Source organism: Atta cephalotes (assembly GCF_000143395.1).
Source record: "Atta cephalotes unplaced genomic scaffold scaffold00011, whole genome shotgun sequence".
NCBI classification, from domain to species: Eukaryota; Metazoa; Arthropoda; class Insecta; order Hymenoptera; family Formicidae; genus Atta; species Atta cephalotes.
This window is the reverse complement of record NW_012130075.1, coordinates 2,863,753-2,879,962: the sequence shown is the minus strand read 5'-3', so window position 1 is coordinate 2,879,962 and position 16,210 is coordinate 2,863,753. Positions and strand designations below refer to the sequence as shown.

The 16,210-nt window shown below is 36.3% G+C and overlaps 1 protein-coding gene across 1 annotated transcript; it reads right to left on the bottom strand.

Annotated features, from left to right (window-relative positions):
- Positions 1-673: 673 nt before the first annotated feature.
- LOC105617018 (LIM/homeobox protein Awh-like) lies at positions 674-14,476 on the bottom strand. The gene is made up of 4 exons (XM_012198600.1): positions 14,429-14,476; positions 9,710-10,029; positions 2,149-2,603; positions 674-882 (listed from the first exon to the last, which is right to left on the bottom strand). Exons 1-4 carry the CDS (start codon positions 14,474-14,476, stop codon positions 674-676), a joined length of 1,032 nt encoding a protein of 343 aa, XP_012053990.1.
- Between the last annotated feature and the right edge of the window lie 1,734 nt (positions 14,477-16,210).

Here is a 16,210-nt window from a genome sequence, read left to right as displayed (position 1 = left end):
ACCGACCGACCGACCGACCGACCGACACACGACTACACACACACACACACACACACACACACACACACACACACACACACACACACACACACACACGCATACACACACACACACAAAACAATATTCTTATATCTACAGAAGACATATGTACAAAAACTACAATTCGCTCTATATACAATTTCGTGTTATGAGTTAAACGATATCTACGTCAAAATTTCGAAAAATGGACGAGACATTCTAGTCACTCCTCCTCCATTTTGCATCGTCTAAGAGATTTTATTCACAATCGCAAACGGATGCAAATTGTTTTACACGCTCAGAATAAATAAGCTTAATCTAATTTTAAATACGAAAAACTTGTACCTTTTATACGTATTACATATTATATTAACGATAACGCGCGCTTATTTTACATCTTGAGAAATATATACAGATTAATTCGCCTTAAGAACTCATATGTAATTATTAATTGAAACTAGTCTGCTCGTTATACACTTTTAATCTAATTTTTTGTTGGGAATATAAGAAAAAAATGAATATGGCAACTTTCAATTTTGTAAAACCTTGTTACGATTTTTTGTATAAATCTCCGAATTATTTAATCATGGCAGCTGAAAACACATGCAGTGCGAAAGGTTAATACCAATAACTTCGTGAAAACATTTATATTGACTTATCCTGCGGGATGACAGAATTGAGCCTGCAAATGATTCGGCGTCGTCGGTGTGAGCGGAGTCAAAGGTGTAAGGGGCGTTAACGGGCTACCTGGACTCTCGCTACCGGCATTGCTGGCCTGATAACCACCAAGATAAGCGCCGACCACGTTGATGCCACTGGGATACAGGTCGACTGGGTGATGGTGCATCGGTGGCGAATGATGCACTGTAAGCACACGAAAATAGGCGTTTTGAATCCTCGAGGGATACTATCCGTAATGCGAGTTATGTAAAAACTTTACACAACGAGTACTTTAAGGCTCTAGTAGTATCATTATCAAATCAATGATCAATTTAACTTGTGATATTATTATTACAACTTTAGTTTGTGATTGCGTTTTCAGTTTAACAATAATCGGCGCGCAATTTATATAATTGAAAGATATGTTTAAAATTTACATAGAAATATTATTATTATTATTATTATTAGAGACTAATATCTTGACGTATTTGGCGCTTTCTTCTTTTATACTAAAACCTCATAATAGCGCGCGCTCGGAACATATTAGTATTGGCTGCATTCAGCAATGAAAACAACTTTACTAATATTAATTTTCTTGTTGTTAAAATTGTTTAATATGATAAGTCTTACCCTTAGTTTCTTACTGAATCAAAATATATCAAAACCAATCATATTAAAAAATTATATAATAGTTGTGCTTTCTCTAAACTCTAAATACATCTAATAAAATTGTCTTTACTTCATTTTTAAAATACAGAACCCTATTCTATCGCTAATCTCTATTCACACTCAGAGCTGCCAAAGTAAATTTTTCACACGTGTGGAATGATCAACATGCGGAGGGATCTGATTATAACTAAATTTAAATAATAATAAATTTATATATTATATATATTTAATAATAATAAATATGTAAATAAAAATAAATCAAGTATACATATGTATTTCATTTTTCTTTAATTATTTATTTATTACAAATGTAATAGCCTCGTCAAATATTATTTTTATTTATAAATTCATTCGTATACTCTTATAAATCTATCATTCTAGTCTATTTCTTAAAAAAATTAAATACGATAACTATTATAATACTATTCAAATGATTTTGAAACATTAGCAAATGTACATGTCTGTTTCCATCAAATGTGATCCTTTGCTACATTTGATTGGTTACCTAAAGGAAAGGAGATTTTGCCAAGAGCCAATCAGAGCGCTCAATATTGTTCATTGAGCTAATAAAATATCCTATAATTTGCTTATTAAAAATTTATACTAGATGTAACTTGACATGTGAAAGTATAACACATGTCAAATTCACATGTGTAGAGAGAGACTCCATCATTCCACAGATCGCTAACTTATGCTCATATTAACAGCGTTTAACGCATATAAAAAAAATTTTGCACTATTTCGCTATTATTATGTTCTGTATATTCATATAGCGGTCTTGTTTAATTTATTATTACTTACTCTGAGTCTTGATCTTGCCGCTGTGCTTCTTCTGTCTCGCCCTAGAATTCTGAAACCAAACTTGCGTGACCCTCTTGCTGAGGCCGGTCACCTGGGCTATCCTCTCAAGGTCCTGTCCGTCGGGGTTGCTGTCCATCTGAAAGTTAGCCTGCAGGACTGCAAGCTGCTCCTCGGTAAAGGTTGTCCTCACGCGTTTCGTCTTGCTACCTTTGCCACCGTGCTCGGAATCGCAATCCTCCGATGACGAAGTATTGTTACCCTCGACCACATCCAAATAATGGGCCTTGCACAGCAGTCGTGCGTCCAGAAGCGCGAATTGCTCACCCGTGGAAAGTTGACGGGAACAGGCATCACAGGCGAAACATGCCAAGTGATAGACTCGGTCTTTAGCTCTCCTCACCCAATCCCCAGCGCCTACACTGCGCCCGCATTTCGCGCATTTCGCGCCGAATGTTCTGCAAAAAACGCAAACAGTAGGGATTTCTCCCATGTGAAAGCCGCACGTGACGAAGTCGCCATCAACTTTCAAACGTGCGCGAGTGTTAAAAAAGTTAATCGACGCGCGTAATCAATAACAAAGGGAGTCGGCTCGGTCGATCGACGTACTGCCCATTTATCACCCACTTTACTGTCATTCATCGTTTATTGATTCATGCGAGTCTCTCTTTTTTGGCGCGCGGCTACGAATGGACAATAAACGCGATTCTCTTGCAATGCATATCGAATTCAGTCGTGCGGACACCGACCGAAAAAACTATTTTTATCCCGTCGACGGCAGGTTCATTCGAGACCTCCGAGAACGCGAGGACCCGGCAGCAGTCCTGTCCTCATTAACATACTACTCAACCATTCGGTGTCCTCCCGACGCGATGCGACGAGGCATCGGAGCCACCTCGGTTTAAGGATCAGTATCGCGATTCGAGGAGTAGATTACGTCGAGATTATTTCGATGTCTCAGTTGTGCGGCTTCCGACTCTATACAAATGGCTCGATTTCTTTGAATACATGCCGACGAGATGTGAGAACAGAATCTAGTGCTAAAAGAGAACTCGAGAAAAGAGATCGAAGAAAGATAAAAAAATTATTATTATTACTGGGACAATGATAGAGCAGCGCGAAGAAAACTAAAACATGAAATTCAGCAGAGGTTGTGCCATGCATACGGGAGCATATGCAAAAGAAGAAAAGAAGAAGGAACGGAAGAAGGAGGAACGAAATGGAAGAAAAGAAAAAGGATCAATAAAAAGCACAGACATATAGGAAAGAAGGAAAGAAAAAGGAAGAGAAAAAGAAAAAGAAAAGAGAAGCAAGAGGAAGAGCATAGAGACGAAGCAGAAGAAGAAATAGAAGAATGCATCAACGACCGATCGACCATGGCGTTATTGTATGGAAAAATATGGTAAGCTCATGGAAGGATTAGTCTTCGCGTCTGCATAGTCATTGTCGCATGACGCGATGTTTTCAAGGGAGGGGATATTATTGGTTATGGTGATCGCGCAAAGGGCACGCCTAGAAGCTAGTTTGTACCGATCACCAGCTCTATGATCCATTCTTTTTTATTTTCTAGTTTAGAGGAGACTCATCGAAATAACGAGAAGATCCCAATCAATATCAATGTACAAGATTTATAATTATGCGTTACAGAAAATAAAAGTCATAGAGTAAGTTGAAGGAAATTATAAAAATGTAAAAGCGTAAAAACATTTCCTTTACATTTTCTCATTTTCGCTATCTAGAAGCTTTAGGTATGTTCATGTTTCTCTCCCCTTATATTTTGCTTTAATTTTTATTTTTGCTAAGGTGGACATTGACTTAATATATTGATATTCAAATCTATTATCATGAGTATGATTACCGATTCTTAAATGTAACATTCGTAACATTAAACGTAACCAATTAAAAATTGGCAAAATTAAATGTAACCAAATTTAAATGTAATCAATCAGAAATTGGCTCAAAATCTTAAAAATCAATATAAAGTCATTAAAAAATTAAAAATTGGTCCTAAATCAATTTAATCGCCATTATATACTATAGTTACAGATCTTATTTCATCGTTAAATCGAAAAAATTTCCCGACAAGAAGATCTTCCATCGTGGAAATATGGATGTGTCATTCGAGTGTCGCCTCAGGTAAATAGTAGCACTCGCTGTTCTCCCCGCGTCTATCCTTCTACGGTTTCATACCCCAGAAAAGTCAAGACTTAACGCACCGAGGAGGGCAAGAGGGCGATGAGGGGATCCTGCGTATCCGGCGGCGACGAGAGAACTGGTATTGGGTATCTATAAATCTTCAGGGCCGTACGCGCGCGTCGGCTACCAAACGGCCCCGCCCTAATTTATTCATTTGTTCTTCCACATAGGCGGGCCCTATAAGTCAACGGGGGATTAAGTTGGGCGCTCGCTGGTATGAGACGCTTACGAGAGCATGATCGAACGCCGGCATACGAATTACGATTAAAGATTGAAAATAGCGAAATACGCGTTACTATCAATCCAAGTTAATTGCGTCTCGGTAGCATAAAACAGCTAATCATAATTTACATAGCAATCCTTATATAGTATCCTATACAGCACAGATCATTTCAGTAATATTGCAATAACACTCCATAGATCATTCCAGAAATAATACAGGAACATTGCAACGTCTCAGTAATGTTTTCAATAACGTTACAATTTTCCAGTAATATTGCAGCAAAACGTTCCAACAATATTGTGCAATAACATTGCAAACCTTGCAGCAATGTTGTTATAAATTTTTGTGTTGTACGAATATTTCTGACGAACGATAGATATCGAAGAAGAACGACAATCACGTAAAGTTATTGCTCCAATTATATATATATATATATATATATACACATACATATAACGTGTTATTCAATCCCACGGATGTTTGGTCAACTCAAAGAACTGCGATCATTTGCTTATGTCTCGAGTGTCCCGGCAGCCGCGAGGTATGCAGTCTTAAGTGCCGGCAAGGTGAAGAAGATAACACGCGATTACGACGACAGGTGGTCCCGACATCGTGTTGGGCGATGCGAGTCGCTTCTACGCTGATCGTATCGATTCGAAAAAACCAGAATCTCACGAGCTTCGCCGAGAGAAATCGCTAATAGAGCGATTTTTGCCGCATACAGGGCCACGAATCACTTCGACGTCTAACCTCTTCTTTTTTCGGTCGAAACATACGAAAGCGACGAAAGCGGGGAAAGGATTGGTGGACCCTGGATGTCGGGGAGTAGAGAGCGCACAGGCCCCCGGGGGTCGAGTGAATATTTATTAATTTCAAAGACCACTCTATTTCTCTCTCACTCTTCGCCTCCCCCCCCCCTCTCTCTCTCTCTCTTCTCTCTTTCTCCGTTCCCTCGCTCACTTGGAAGAAAAGAAGTACCGCGCTGGCTCGCACTCGGATGAAGGCGGGAAGAAGGAACGGTTCGAGGATCGCAGCTGGCTTCGGTGCCTTACGAGGCGAATTCCTCAGTCCTCCGGAACACTGACACTAGGCAGTCCCATCTCGAGTGACTCGGCACCCACATACACGTACTCGTATATTTGGTATACGGAATCACGAAGCGCGAAGTAACCCGCTTTCGGGACATTGATAAATTAATGATAGCCGGGCAATTCCTTCCCAGCCAGCTATATCGTACACATTCTAGCATGTTATTTTTCGTATTGTCGGATCTTTCAAGCCCTCTCTCTTTTACCTCTCTCGTTCTGTCTGCATCACCCGGACAGAACTTGAGAAATGCTTCGTGAGTATCGCGTAACGAAAGATACGTCTAAGGTATATAAACGGATTACGCGGCGTCTTAGGGGAAGGCAAAAATGATGCGGAGGCTCTCTCTGGGGAGTAGGCGTAAAAGCCGAAGCGAGAGGATCTCGCGAAAGAATATCTCAGGATTCTCAGGACAAGAGTATTTATTTTTTTCCGCGGCGTTCGCCGCGTGCGCGCGCGAGACAGTGAGACGTCGAGACGTCAACGTGACTCCGCAGCTCGTGCTGTGCGTGAGCATGCGTGATACACGAATGCATGGTGACGTGAATAGCCGACTATACGTGAGGTCCGCGCGGGCAGAGAGGGAGGAGGAGGAAGAAGAAGACGAGGAGAGGCAGACTACATTGGAAGACATTAATCACCCAATGGCGACTCTCTCGCGAGCGCACATCTCGGACACCCAATACGCGCGCTTATGGATGTCTATCGATGTAGAAATACCACATTCGTATAGCCAACACGCGCGGACAGACCCACGTGACTTGGGGATACGGTTCGCGCGATCGACCGGATCAATGGTCCATGCCTATGTGCTTGTTTCGCGCGAAGAACAAAGAATCCTTAACTCGGAAATAATCACCTTAGTCACCTATGATGTGATTTTTACACTCTAGCAGCAAGAAAATGAATCTCAATGTCTTTATAATAGCAGTTTTCTTTACGATTATGTAACTTTTTCCTTAGGATGGAAACATGAAAAGTGAGAATTTTTACTATTGAGATTATGAAAAAATTTTTCATTAGTCACGTTTTGCCCTTAGGAACAAGTTACATAACCGATACCCAAGAATTTATACGCATTTTTTTTATTTCTTCTTACTTTTCTTTGGAAATATCAAGTAAGTCTATACAATAATGACTTTAAATACTAATAAATGTAAAACAATTAATAATAAAACAACTAATAATTGTAAAACAATTAATAATATATAATTAATAATAGTGACTTTCAAAATTGATCTACAATGTACTCTTTGCTTTTTGTTTCTTGCTTTTATCTCTTTGGGATTATCGATAATTATATTTCTTGTCATGTGTTTCTTATCTCTTTTGAAGTTCAACTTTTAGATCTAGCGACAAAACGAAGAAATGGAATCATAGACGTATGCAAGACAAGAGGAAGACAAAAGAAAACGCTTGCACTTTCTCTTAAAGTTTGACAGCGAGAAATAATTTTTGTAACAAAGATTATAAAACAATAAAATGAAAATTGACCAATTAGACACATGTAAGTGAAAATTGCCATATTAGGTTTTTGGGAATTAAGTTCTTCAGCCTAATAATTAATATTTCTTAATTCTTTTGCCTACTAATAGTATTTCTTGTGAATTTATACAATTTCAAGTTTAAGTTAACTGTGCGCCGATTATTTGTCAGTACCTAAACTAATTATTTGTCAATTCTAAACTAGCTGGAATAATAATATTAAATTGACAAGCAATTTAATATTATTGCTGCCAATAAGCATCTTAGAAAGCTGTTAACAGTTTGATACTAATAAGCATCTTAAAATTACAAATAATTTATTATGAAAAATATTTATTATGGATCCTCAGCCAGGATTCAAATTCAACTCCTGAAAATTATAAAATTTATCTCCACGCTGAAGATTTTCAAAGATTAATTTTAATATAAATATATTTTAATAAGTTCTATGTGAAAATAAATTTGTGTCCCCTTCCATGACTGAAATCCTGAAAACGCCTATAAAAATAGGAAGGAAAAAGACAAGAAAAAAAATTATAAGAAACAAGTAACAGGAAGCAAATCTCATTGTATAGATTAATCTTTAACTAGGGCGTCAAAAATGCATCAAATATAAATCAAATAATCGTTTGTAATGTTGTTATGTTTTTCATAAAAACATAATTAAGTGACTATACAGGGGATTAAAAGATCAATGACATGAAACTGAATATTTCAATAATACTCGACCGCCGAATTTTCGATAAAGAGAATAAACGAAATCGATCGGTTTCGAGCTTTTTGTGTGATAATTTTCTCCCTTGATGAGCGGCGATAATAGGGAAGAGAGTCGCAAGATCACGATAGCCGAGTCGCGTCCTCTTAAGCCAGGCTTTGGGCCGACTCGATTTCGAATCACATCATCGAGGCGTCCAAGTAAGTTGCCCTTGACAAAGCGGGATATTACTAATAGGCTCATCGATAACATCCAATAATTCTTTCCTTCCCCTCATCCTTTCCATCTTTCCTCTTCCTCGCCTCATAGCAATATGCGGAATGCGGATCCGTGCACGAAGGACAAGTTGATCTTCTTCCTCCTTCCACCCCCCCCCCCCCCGCGGATTGAACAGTACATCGAATAAGATATCAGGCGACATCTGCGTCCAGAATCTAGGATAGATTTCCGGGCACTGATTCTAATCACGATTGCCACTCTTTGACTTGTTCTGCTAAAGTTCAATAATCCTCTTGCCAGAAATCGATTGTTGAAAGATAATTATACGTTAGAGCTTAAAAAATATTCATAATCATGATTTTTATTTCAGGATCATTTTATTAGTAAAATAATCTTAAGATATTAATGTAGCTTTCTAACTGATATTCATAAGTCAATTCTTATATTTAAGATCTTAAGTACAGTCTTAAGCTATCATGAATCAATCTAAAGGCTATATTAACATCTTAAGACATTTTTAAGACAATTTTAAAATAAGAATGGATTACGAATATCGCTCTCTCATTGATTATCTATATAACATCTTAAAATTATATAAGACAGTTTTAAATTACAAAAACTAACTATATGAATATCGGCTTTAGTTCTTATTTTAAAGCCGTCTTAAGTAATTTCTTAAGATGCTAATATAGCTTTTTGATTCATCTTAAGACTGTAGTTAATATGATGTTAAATGTAAGAATCGACACTATGAATACAGGCCTAAGTCACTCAGTATAAAAATTAAAAATGCATGCACGAACAGTTGATAGCGATATTATGGATAACAATTCAACGATTTTCCCTTTTTCTGGCGGCTATCGGTAAACTCATCATCACAGATAAATATAAGGATCTTCATTGAAGATAAATATAATGGATTTATAAATGGGTTACATTGTGTGTGTGTGTGTGTGTGTGTGTGTGTGTGTGTGTGTGTGTGTGTGTGTGTGTGTGTGTGTGCGTGCGTGTGTGCGTGTGCGTGTGTGTCATGCTAAAGATTCGTAAATTTTATTTATCTGCATTATTATAAAACGTAAGTTGTGCCACATTATTTTTACTTGATAAAATATTGTTATATATTAGTGTGTTTGTCAGTATTAATTCTTATTACTAAACATTAAAAGTTTGTATTCCCATACAAAATTCTGCATTAATAACTTGCTTAAATATATTGATAATTATTAAATAAATATTACTTCGCGTTTCATTATACATTTGCTCCAGATTTTAATTATCACCAATCGTTACTATCACTTTTTTGTAGTATTCTGTTTAAACTAAATCTCTAAACTAAAGAAAAAAAAGGTTATCAAATTAGACCTTACGACCAAAGATAACCACGCAGATTTCTTTTCAATCGAAAGAAAATCGAAAAAAGAATATTAAAATTTAGAGCAGCTAGCTGGAGATTTTTTTTCTATATATCGAAAAACTAGGAGAGATTCAAACTTCAAAGTCGGAGACTCCGACCGAAAACCAAAGAGGTAACAACCGTGATTCTAATCGAACTTGCCGTGCAAATGCGACTCTTCGCCCGGCGAGAGGCGTCAGAGAGAGAGATGAGGGTAAACTCGACATGCAAATATGTTTGCACTTACAAGGCGTAATCGTGCCTGCAGTAGAGTCGCATGCCGCGCAGGAAGCATGAGTGCTGATCGTGCAGGGGTCGTGCACAGGCGCAACACTTTAGACATCTCGAGTGCCAAGTACGACCCCCTACGCACAGGACGGTGCGCTCTCGTACGCTCTCCCCACAACCGCCGCAATCCATTTCCATAGCGTCGTATCCGTTATCGCTACCGCTCTTTTTCGCGACGGCGATGTTGTTGTTGTTATTCGTGTTGTTATTATTGTTATTGTTGTTGCTCTTCGGGCATAGAACGCCGTCCGCACATTCGGACTCCGTCTCCATTTCAGTCTGCAAGAATGCGAAATCGTGTTAAAGGTACTCGTATAATAATACTTTGAAGAAATTGTAAGCGTTGTAATTGTAATTGTTATAATATTACTTTTCCAATACGGTTTTGCAGAAGTATCTAAAAATCTAGTTAGATATAGATTAAATAATTTTATTGCACTATCGCGAAATAATTATGTAAGACGCTCAAACACTGGTTGCTAAAATATTAAAACGTTTTGCAGCATTGCACATTGTTTATGTTTCCTACTCTCTAAATTCTTTGGAGTTGAATCTCACTCTAATAAGTGGTTCAATTTTCAATCTTTAAAAGTGAGATTTCATTCTTCAAAATGACATTCGGTCTAAAAGTTTTAGAAAATATAATTATTTTGATGGGCCATTATAATTACAATATTCAATATAATTACTTTCAGATCTTATATTTATATTCGCAAATACTTCATAGATCTTGCTCTTACAATCCATGTTTTATTCTGATACACTGTGTGTACTTTTAATTTTATATTTATTATTTAAATTTTATGACACTGAAGGAGACCAAAACTATAATCGAAACATTTGCAATCAACTCCTGTCCCACAAGGCGCCCTTGTCAAAAGTCATTTTGGCGCCTCCAGTTGACCTTTTTTTAAAGAACACTTCTATGAGCATCTGACAAACTAATTCAGTTAACACGGAAAATATATATTTTACATATATACATATATTTAAAGTATCAAATTGAATCTAAAAATAAATAAAAGTATGACAAAACAATCCTAGCAAAAATAAATATTGGAGCGTAAATCAAATATAAAAGGAGAGTGACAGAACATAAGCAAAATTTCTTTAAAGCATAAATTGGAACAACGAAATATAAAAGAGGCGTTTATATCTTAAAACATTCTTTTACATTCTACTGTATCTTTACATTTCCTAGAATTTTTGTTTATGCCTCTGTCATTCTCTTCTTACATTCAACTTATGCTCCGATTTCGATTTTCATCAAAACAATAATATTAGTACTGGCGAATTAATTTTGAACTTAATTTGATGCTCTCTTCAGCGTCCTCCATGTTAATACGCTCTGTGGTGCACAATTTGCATAATTCCGCTTAGGGTAGGCCTGTTTGCACCATTATATTTCGCATTTTTTCTGTAATAGTTCTATAACAATGTAAATACAAGGCTTCGTTCTGTGTTTGACTATTTACTTCTTTTCTTTATTCATTCTTAGAGCTTTTATTTTCTTTTTAATTTCTTTTTAATTATTGTTTCAGATCTATATCTACTTGAATTTTTAGATACTTCAGTAAAATTCTTTTCATGAATATGCGTATCATACACATAAAAGAACAAGTTTTCCTAAGTTGTAATTAACGTGATAACGTAGTTTACGATTTACCGCATGTAAATCGTGAAAGAAGAGAAAATCGATTCACAAAAAACTTAAAGATGAAAAGTTGATTGCCGAGGCAAGCGTCGAATTCCCGGAGAGACATACGATTTCGGAACTAGGACTCCGAATCTGCTGATTAATATTCGGCAAAGTGAAATAATGGACGATCCATCGCTTCGGGGACTGTCAGGGCACGCCGAATGATAAATGATTCCTCGTGTCTCGACGATGCATAATCGCAAATCCATCGGGATTACTCGCGCGCGATAGTCTAATTATCCGCGGATTCATGTCGGCGCGATTTTGAAGCGGGCGCCAAAATTGGAGCCAGTACCGCCATTTTGTAACTCTTAGGTCCAGTTTCACAACTCACAGTTAATTCTTAACCGAAGTTCAACTTATTCATTATTTCTTTCCGATTCTAGAATTGGAAAGCGATGAAAAACAAGTTAAACCTCAGTTAAGAGTTAACTGTGAGTTGTGAAATTGGGCCTTCAGCCGACAATTCAGTATCGTTATATAATATATCTAACTTATATTATCGTTGCTTTTATACCTTACCTATATGTATATAATATCTATGCAAAGACAACAATACCGAATTGTTGTTAAGAATTACAGAATCACAGTACAGATTATATCAATAGAAATTTTTCATCATTAAATCTGAGACACAAGTGAAAAATATAAACAACAAGAATAATAGATTTCAACATCAGAAGAAAGGGTTGCATTAATTGGAAATCTGATTGAAAATGGATAAATCAGAATATTCTGGTTGAATTTATTACAACTCGAAGATGAGATAACTAGAATTCGAATTGATATGTTCAAAGTCTTCTTCGTTCATTTTCAACCAAAAATTCTTCTCAATGAACCTATCAGAAAAGCATGTATGTATATCAGAATACACTTTTTAATAGATTGGAATTCTTTTATTCTCTGTTTTTATTACTTGTGCTTTTCAAAACTGATCTTAGAGTTTAAATATTCAATCTTATCACATCGACATATTCAATTTGCTTTTTTTATTGCACTGGAATGCACTAGAACTTTCCCTCTCGCTTTCCAAATTTCAAATATAAATGTATACTTATTTCGCTTTAAGTAAAAAAGACATACACTATATATATATATATATAGTTTAGCTATAAAAAAACAGATTTATTATCTCACAATCTATTAGAGCTATATAGACATCGCATTAATAATGATCGTTAATATCATTCACATCCGCAATACTTTTTTTCCGCTATCGATGCCAGGCCGACGGCGACGGCGCTCATTGTACGATGCGTCACCGAAGATAAACGCGGAGATACCGCCTATCAGATCCGCGCGCGGATTTCTTTCGCTGTGCCCCGTCACGGCACGCGCGCACGCTGCAGATCGTATGCAGATCGTATGTGATACTCGATAATATTAATTGGCACGCGAGCAACACACAAGGGTTATTGTTCGCCCCGGGAGGCGTGCGATGAGTTAATTACCCCGAGCGACCGGCGCAAAGCGCTCATTCGCGAACTCTTCACTCTCATGCGATTTCTTCGTCAATCGACGTTAAGAGAACGAGTGATTCTTTCGAACTATCGAGGCTGCGTTCCTTTACTCTAAATAATGCCCATTTCCATCAATGTAAATTAACTTTAATCTCGATTCCATTTATTTTTTCCTAATTCTAAGAATTAGAATAAGATAAAGGGTAAATTAAACCGAAATTAAAGTTAATTTACATTAATAGAAATGGATATATGAGAATTAACTCATGCCATATTTATATCTTGTTTCAATCATTGTTAATGCCATGCATGCATCTTCTATTCTGTCAGAGGTTGAAGTTTCTAAAAGATAGAAGGAATAAAGTAGTATAAATATTCGGCATGCAATAGTTTGTAGCTTTCTCTAAAAAAGAAAGATCAAAAATGAAAATTCCAGTTTATTATCATTTTCTAATAATGTTATTTAATTGTATATAAATTCTAGTTAATTACCATTCACTCATGTCATTTAATTGTGTGTATCACTATAAGATTTATAAGATTCTTGCCGTTGTTATGTTTACATGGAAAAGACGGTTTTGCTAAAGTGTCTAAAAATTTAGTTAGATACAAATCTGAAAATAACTTTATTGAACTGTGAAAATACTCTTTAAAAATATGAGTGCGAATTTAATGCGATCCACATAATTAGTAGAACGCTGAATAAAACATTAAATGTTAAAACTCTTTGCAGCAATGCTTATTCATGCCTCAGATTTTTATGTAATTATTTTATCCAACAAAATTATTTTCAGATCTATATCTAGCTAAATTTTTACTTCAGCCAAATCATTTATTCCGTGTATACTGTTTTCTTTTAAAAAAGAAAAAAGTAAAATTATCAGATTTCAGAATGATCAATCGGAGATTTTTTCTACCTGCTAAAGAGCCGGTGATTCATTTCAACAGGTCGGAGTCAGGAACCGGAAAAATAGCAAGAGTGATGCTAATATGGTTCTGTGATTGCTTTATGATATCTTGAGGCATTACTTAAGAGGATTTTGAAATACCGAATATAAATACTCGCTTACTCCAAATAAATTGTTTATTTAAATTAATTTTATTATATTTGACTTAAATACATACGTTTTTCAACAAAGAAAGATGGATTAAGTTAATTTAGTCAAATGTACAATTTTTTTCTCATTGAATCAGAGTAAAGTTTTAGAACAGTCCTGGAGAGTAAAGAGCAATGGCGAATTTCTCTCGAGAACGTTGAGAAAACGCGAAAACTGCACATGTCGTGGTCGTCAAACATCTGCAGGGAAACTGACGGCACGACGGCCGCCATGGCCAATTTCGAGGATCCTCTTCCGCTTCCCCTGCCCTCGTCTCTGTCGACGTTGGAACTCATGTTCCACGCTCAATTCTACACGCGGGACCGGTGTAATCATTTCATGTGCACAACCGGACAGCTATTGATTTATGACTCGCCCGAAGGCGAAGCTGAACTTCCCACTTGTGATTTATGCCTCGTGGCTTTTCTCTGTCTTCTCTCGCGTGTGGAAACCACCTTCGCGTATCGCATACTGGCGTGCCGCGCGATACCTCGATTTATTAGTATCGTCGCATTGGACGATGAGTTTTAAGTGTCGTGTAAGAGTCCTCGAAGGGAAGCGCTTCCAGTCGCAAAATGTGACTGAATGGAAAAATCATTGAAACGAGTTATATGAATAACGGAAGGCAAAGCGCCCATATGGACATCTAAACAAACGTCTAACGTTGATCAAGATTTATACTAATTTCAGTCGTTCAAATTAACGCATGAATGAACGTATACAATGTAGAAATTAACGAAAATAAATGGTGACTTAAGATGAGGAAAGGGAATAGCGCATATTACATGCAATTTTCCAGGATGTTGATGAAGGAGCAACGACACGGCGCCACTTGTTAAATAAGAATGTCCATTGGGAATATGCTAGCTAGACTTCTCTTGAATAGGTTTAACTTTAGTGTACCTGCTCGAATTTATGAGCGACCGAACCTCATCCCTGTGTTCAAACAGGTAAATTTACAGCGGTTTGGAATCTAACCTGCACGGAAAGAAATGGCTTTGCTGAAATGTCTGAAAATAACTTTGTTAGATCATCAAAATAACTATGTAGAACGCTTAAGCATTGATGACAATATTAAAATGCAGGGAATAGAAAGTTACTTTTTAAAAGTAACAAGTTACTATAGTTATCGATTTTTAAAAGTAACTCGTTACAATTGCCATTACTTGAGAAAGTAACTTTTCGTTACTTTTCTATTACATTTTTTTAAATCGACGACTATCAATCGCAGCGAACGAGTGTCTAGAGGCTTTCTCAAGCATTATTGTCTTGTGTCTAATCGTGTGCAAAGTAATAATAAAAGTAATTGTAAAATTCGTTACCGTTACCAAAAAAATGTAACTACGTTACCGTTACAGTTATCAAAAAAAGTAACGCAGTTACTAGTAAAGTTACAAAAAAAAGTAACTTGTAACTTCATTACAAGTAACGAGTTTATATTTCCATTTCCTGCTAAAATATGTATAATATCATTTGTGAGTGCGTACATGTAAGTGTATGTGCCTCTCGAAATAATTTCAAGCTAGTTCAATATACAGGATGTCCCTTAAAGCCGTAATACTTAAGGATAGATTTCTGAGATCATTTTAACACGAAAATCCTAATCATATTTATCTAATTAGCGAATCCCTAGCATATTCCTAAAGTTCGTGAGTTCAGATGTAATCACTGTAATTAACGTGGTACAACGCAAAATGTCAGTCACACCCGGATGCGCAAATTTTAGGCGATATGATTATTGTTAACATTAAATACTAATAATTTAAAAACTAGCTTCGACATTTTAGAATTTTTGTCTCAAAATAATCTCAGAAATCTATCCTTAAGCGTCATTACGGTCTGTATGAGATAGCTTGTGTATACTTGATACGGATGTCGTGACAATCCCTACATTGCAAAAATAAGTTTGGACATCCTAGCAATCAATTTGAGAATCATATTATACACTATTATTTTAATAATCCAATAAAATTATTTTCAGATGACAATGACAAAAAGTTTTTACATTCTAGCAACCAATTTAATTATTTTGATGGTTTAATAAATTTATTTGCACGTCTATTTGCACATAACTAAATTTTTGGATACTTTAGCATAACTTTATTTCCATGCAGTTAATGGCTTTTCTTAAAAGCCATTTGTTTGGCTATTGCGATTCGCAAATAAAATAACAATACCGTTTTCCTTTTAAAGCAGTGCGAGAA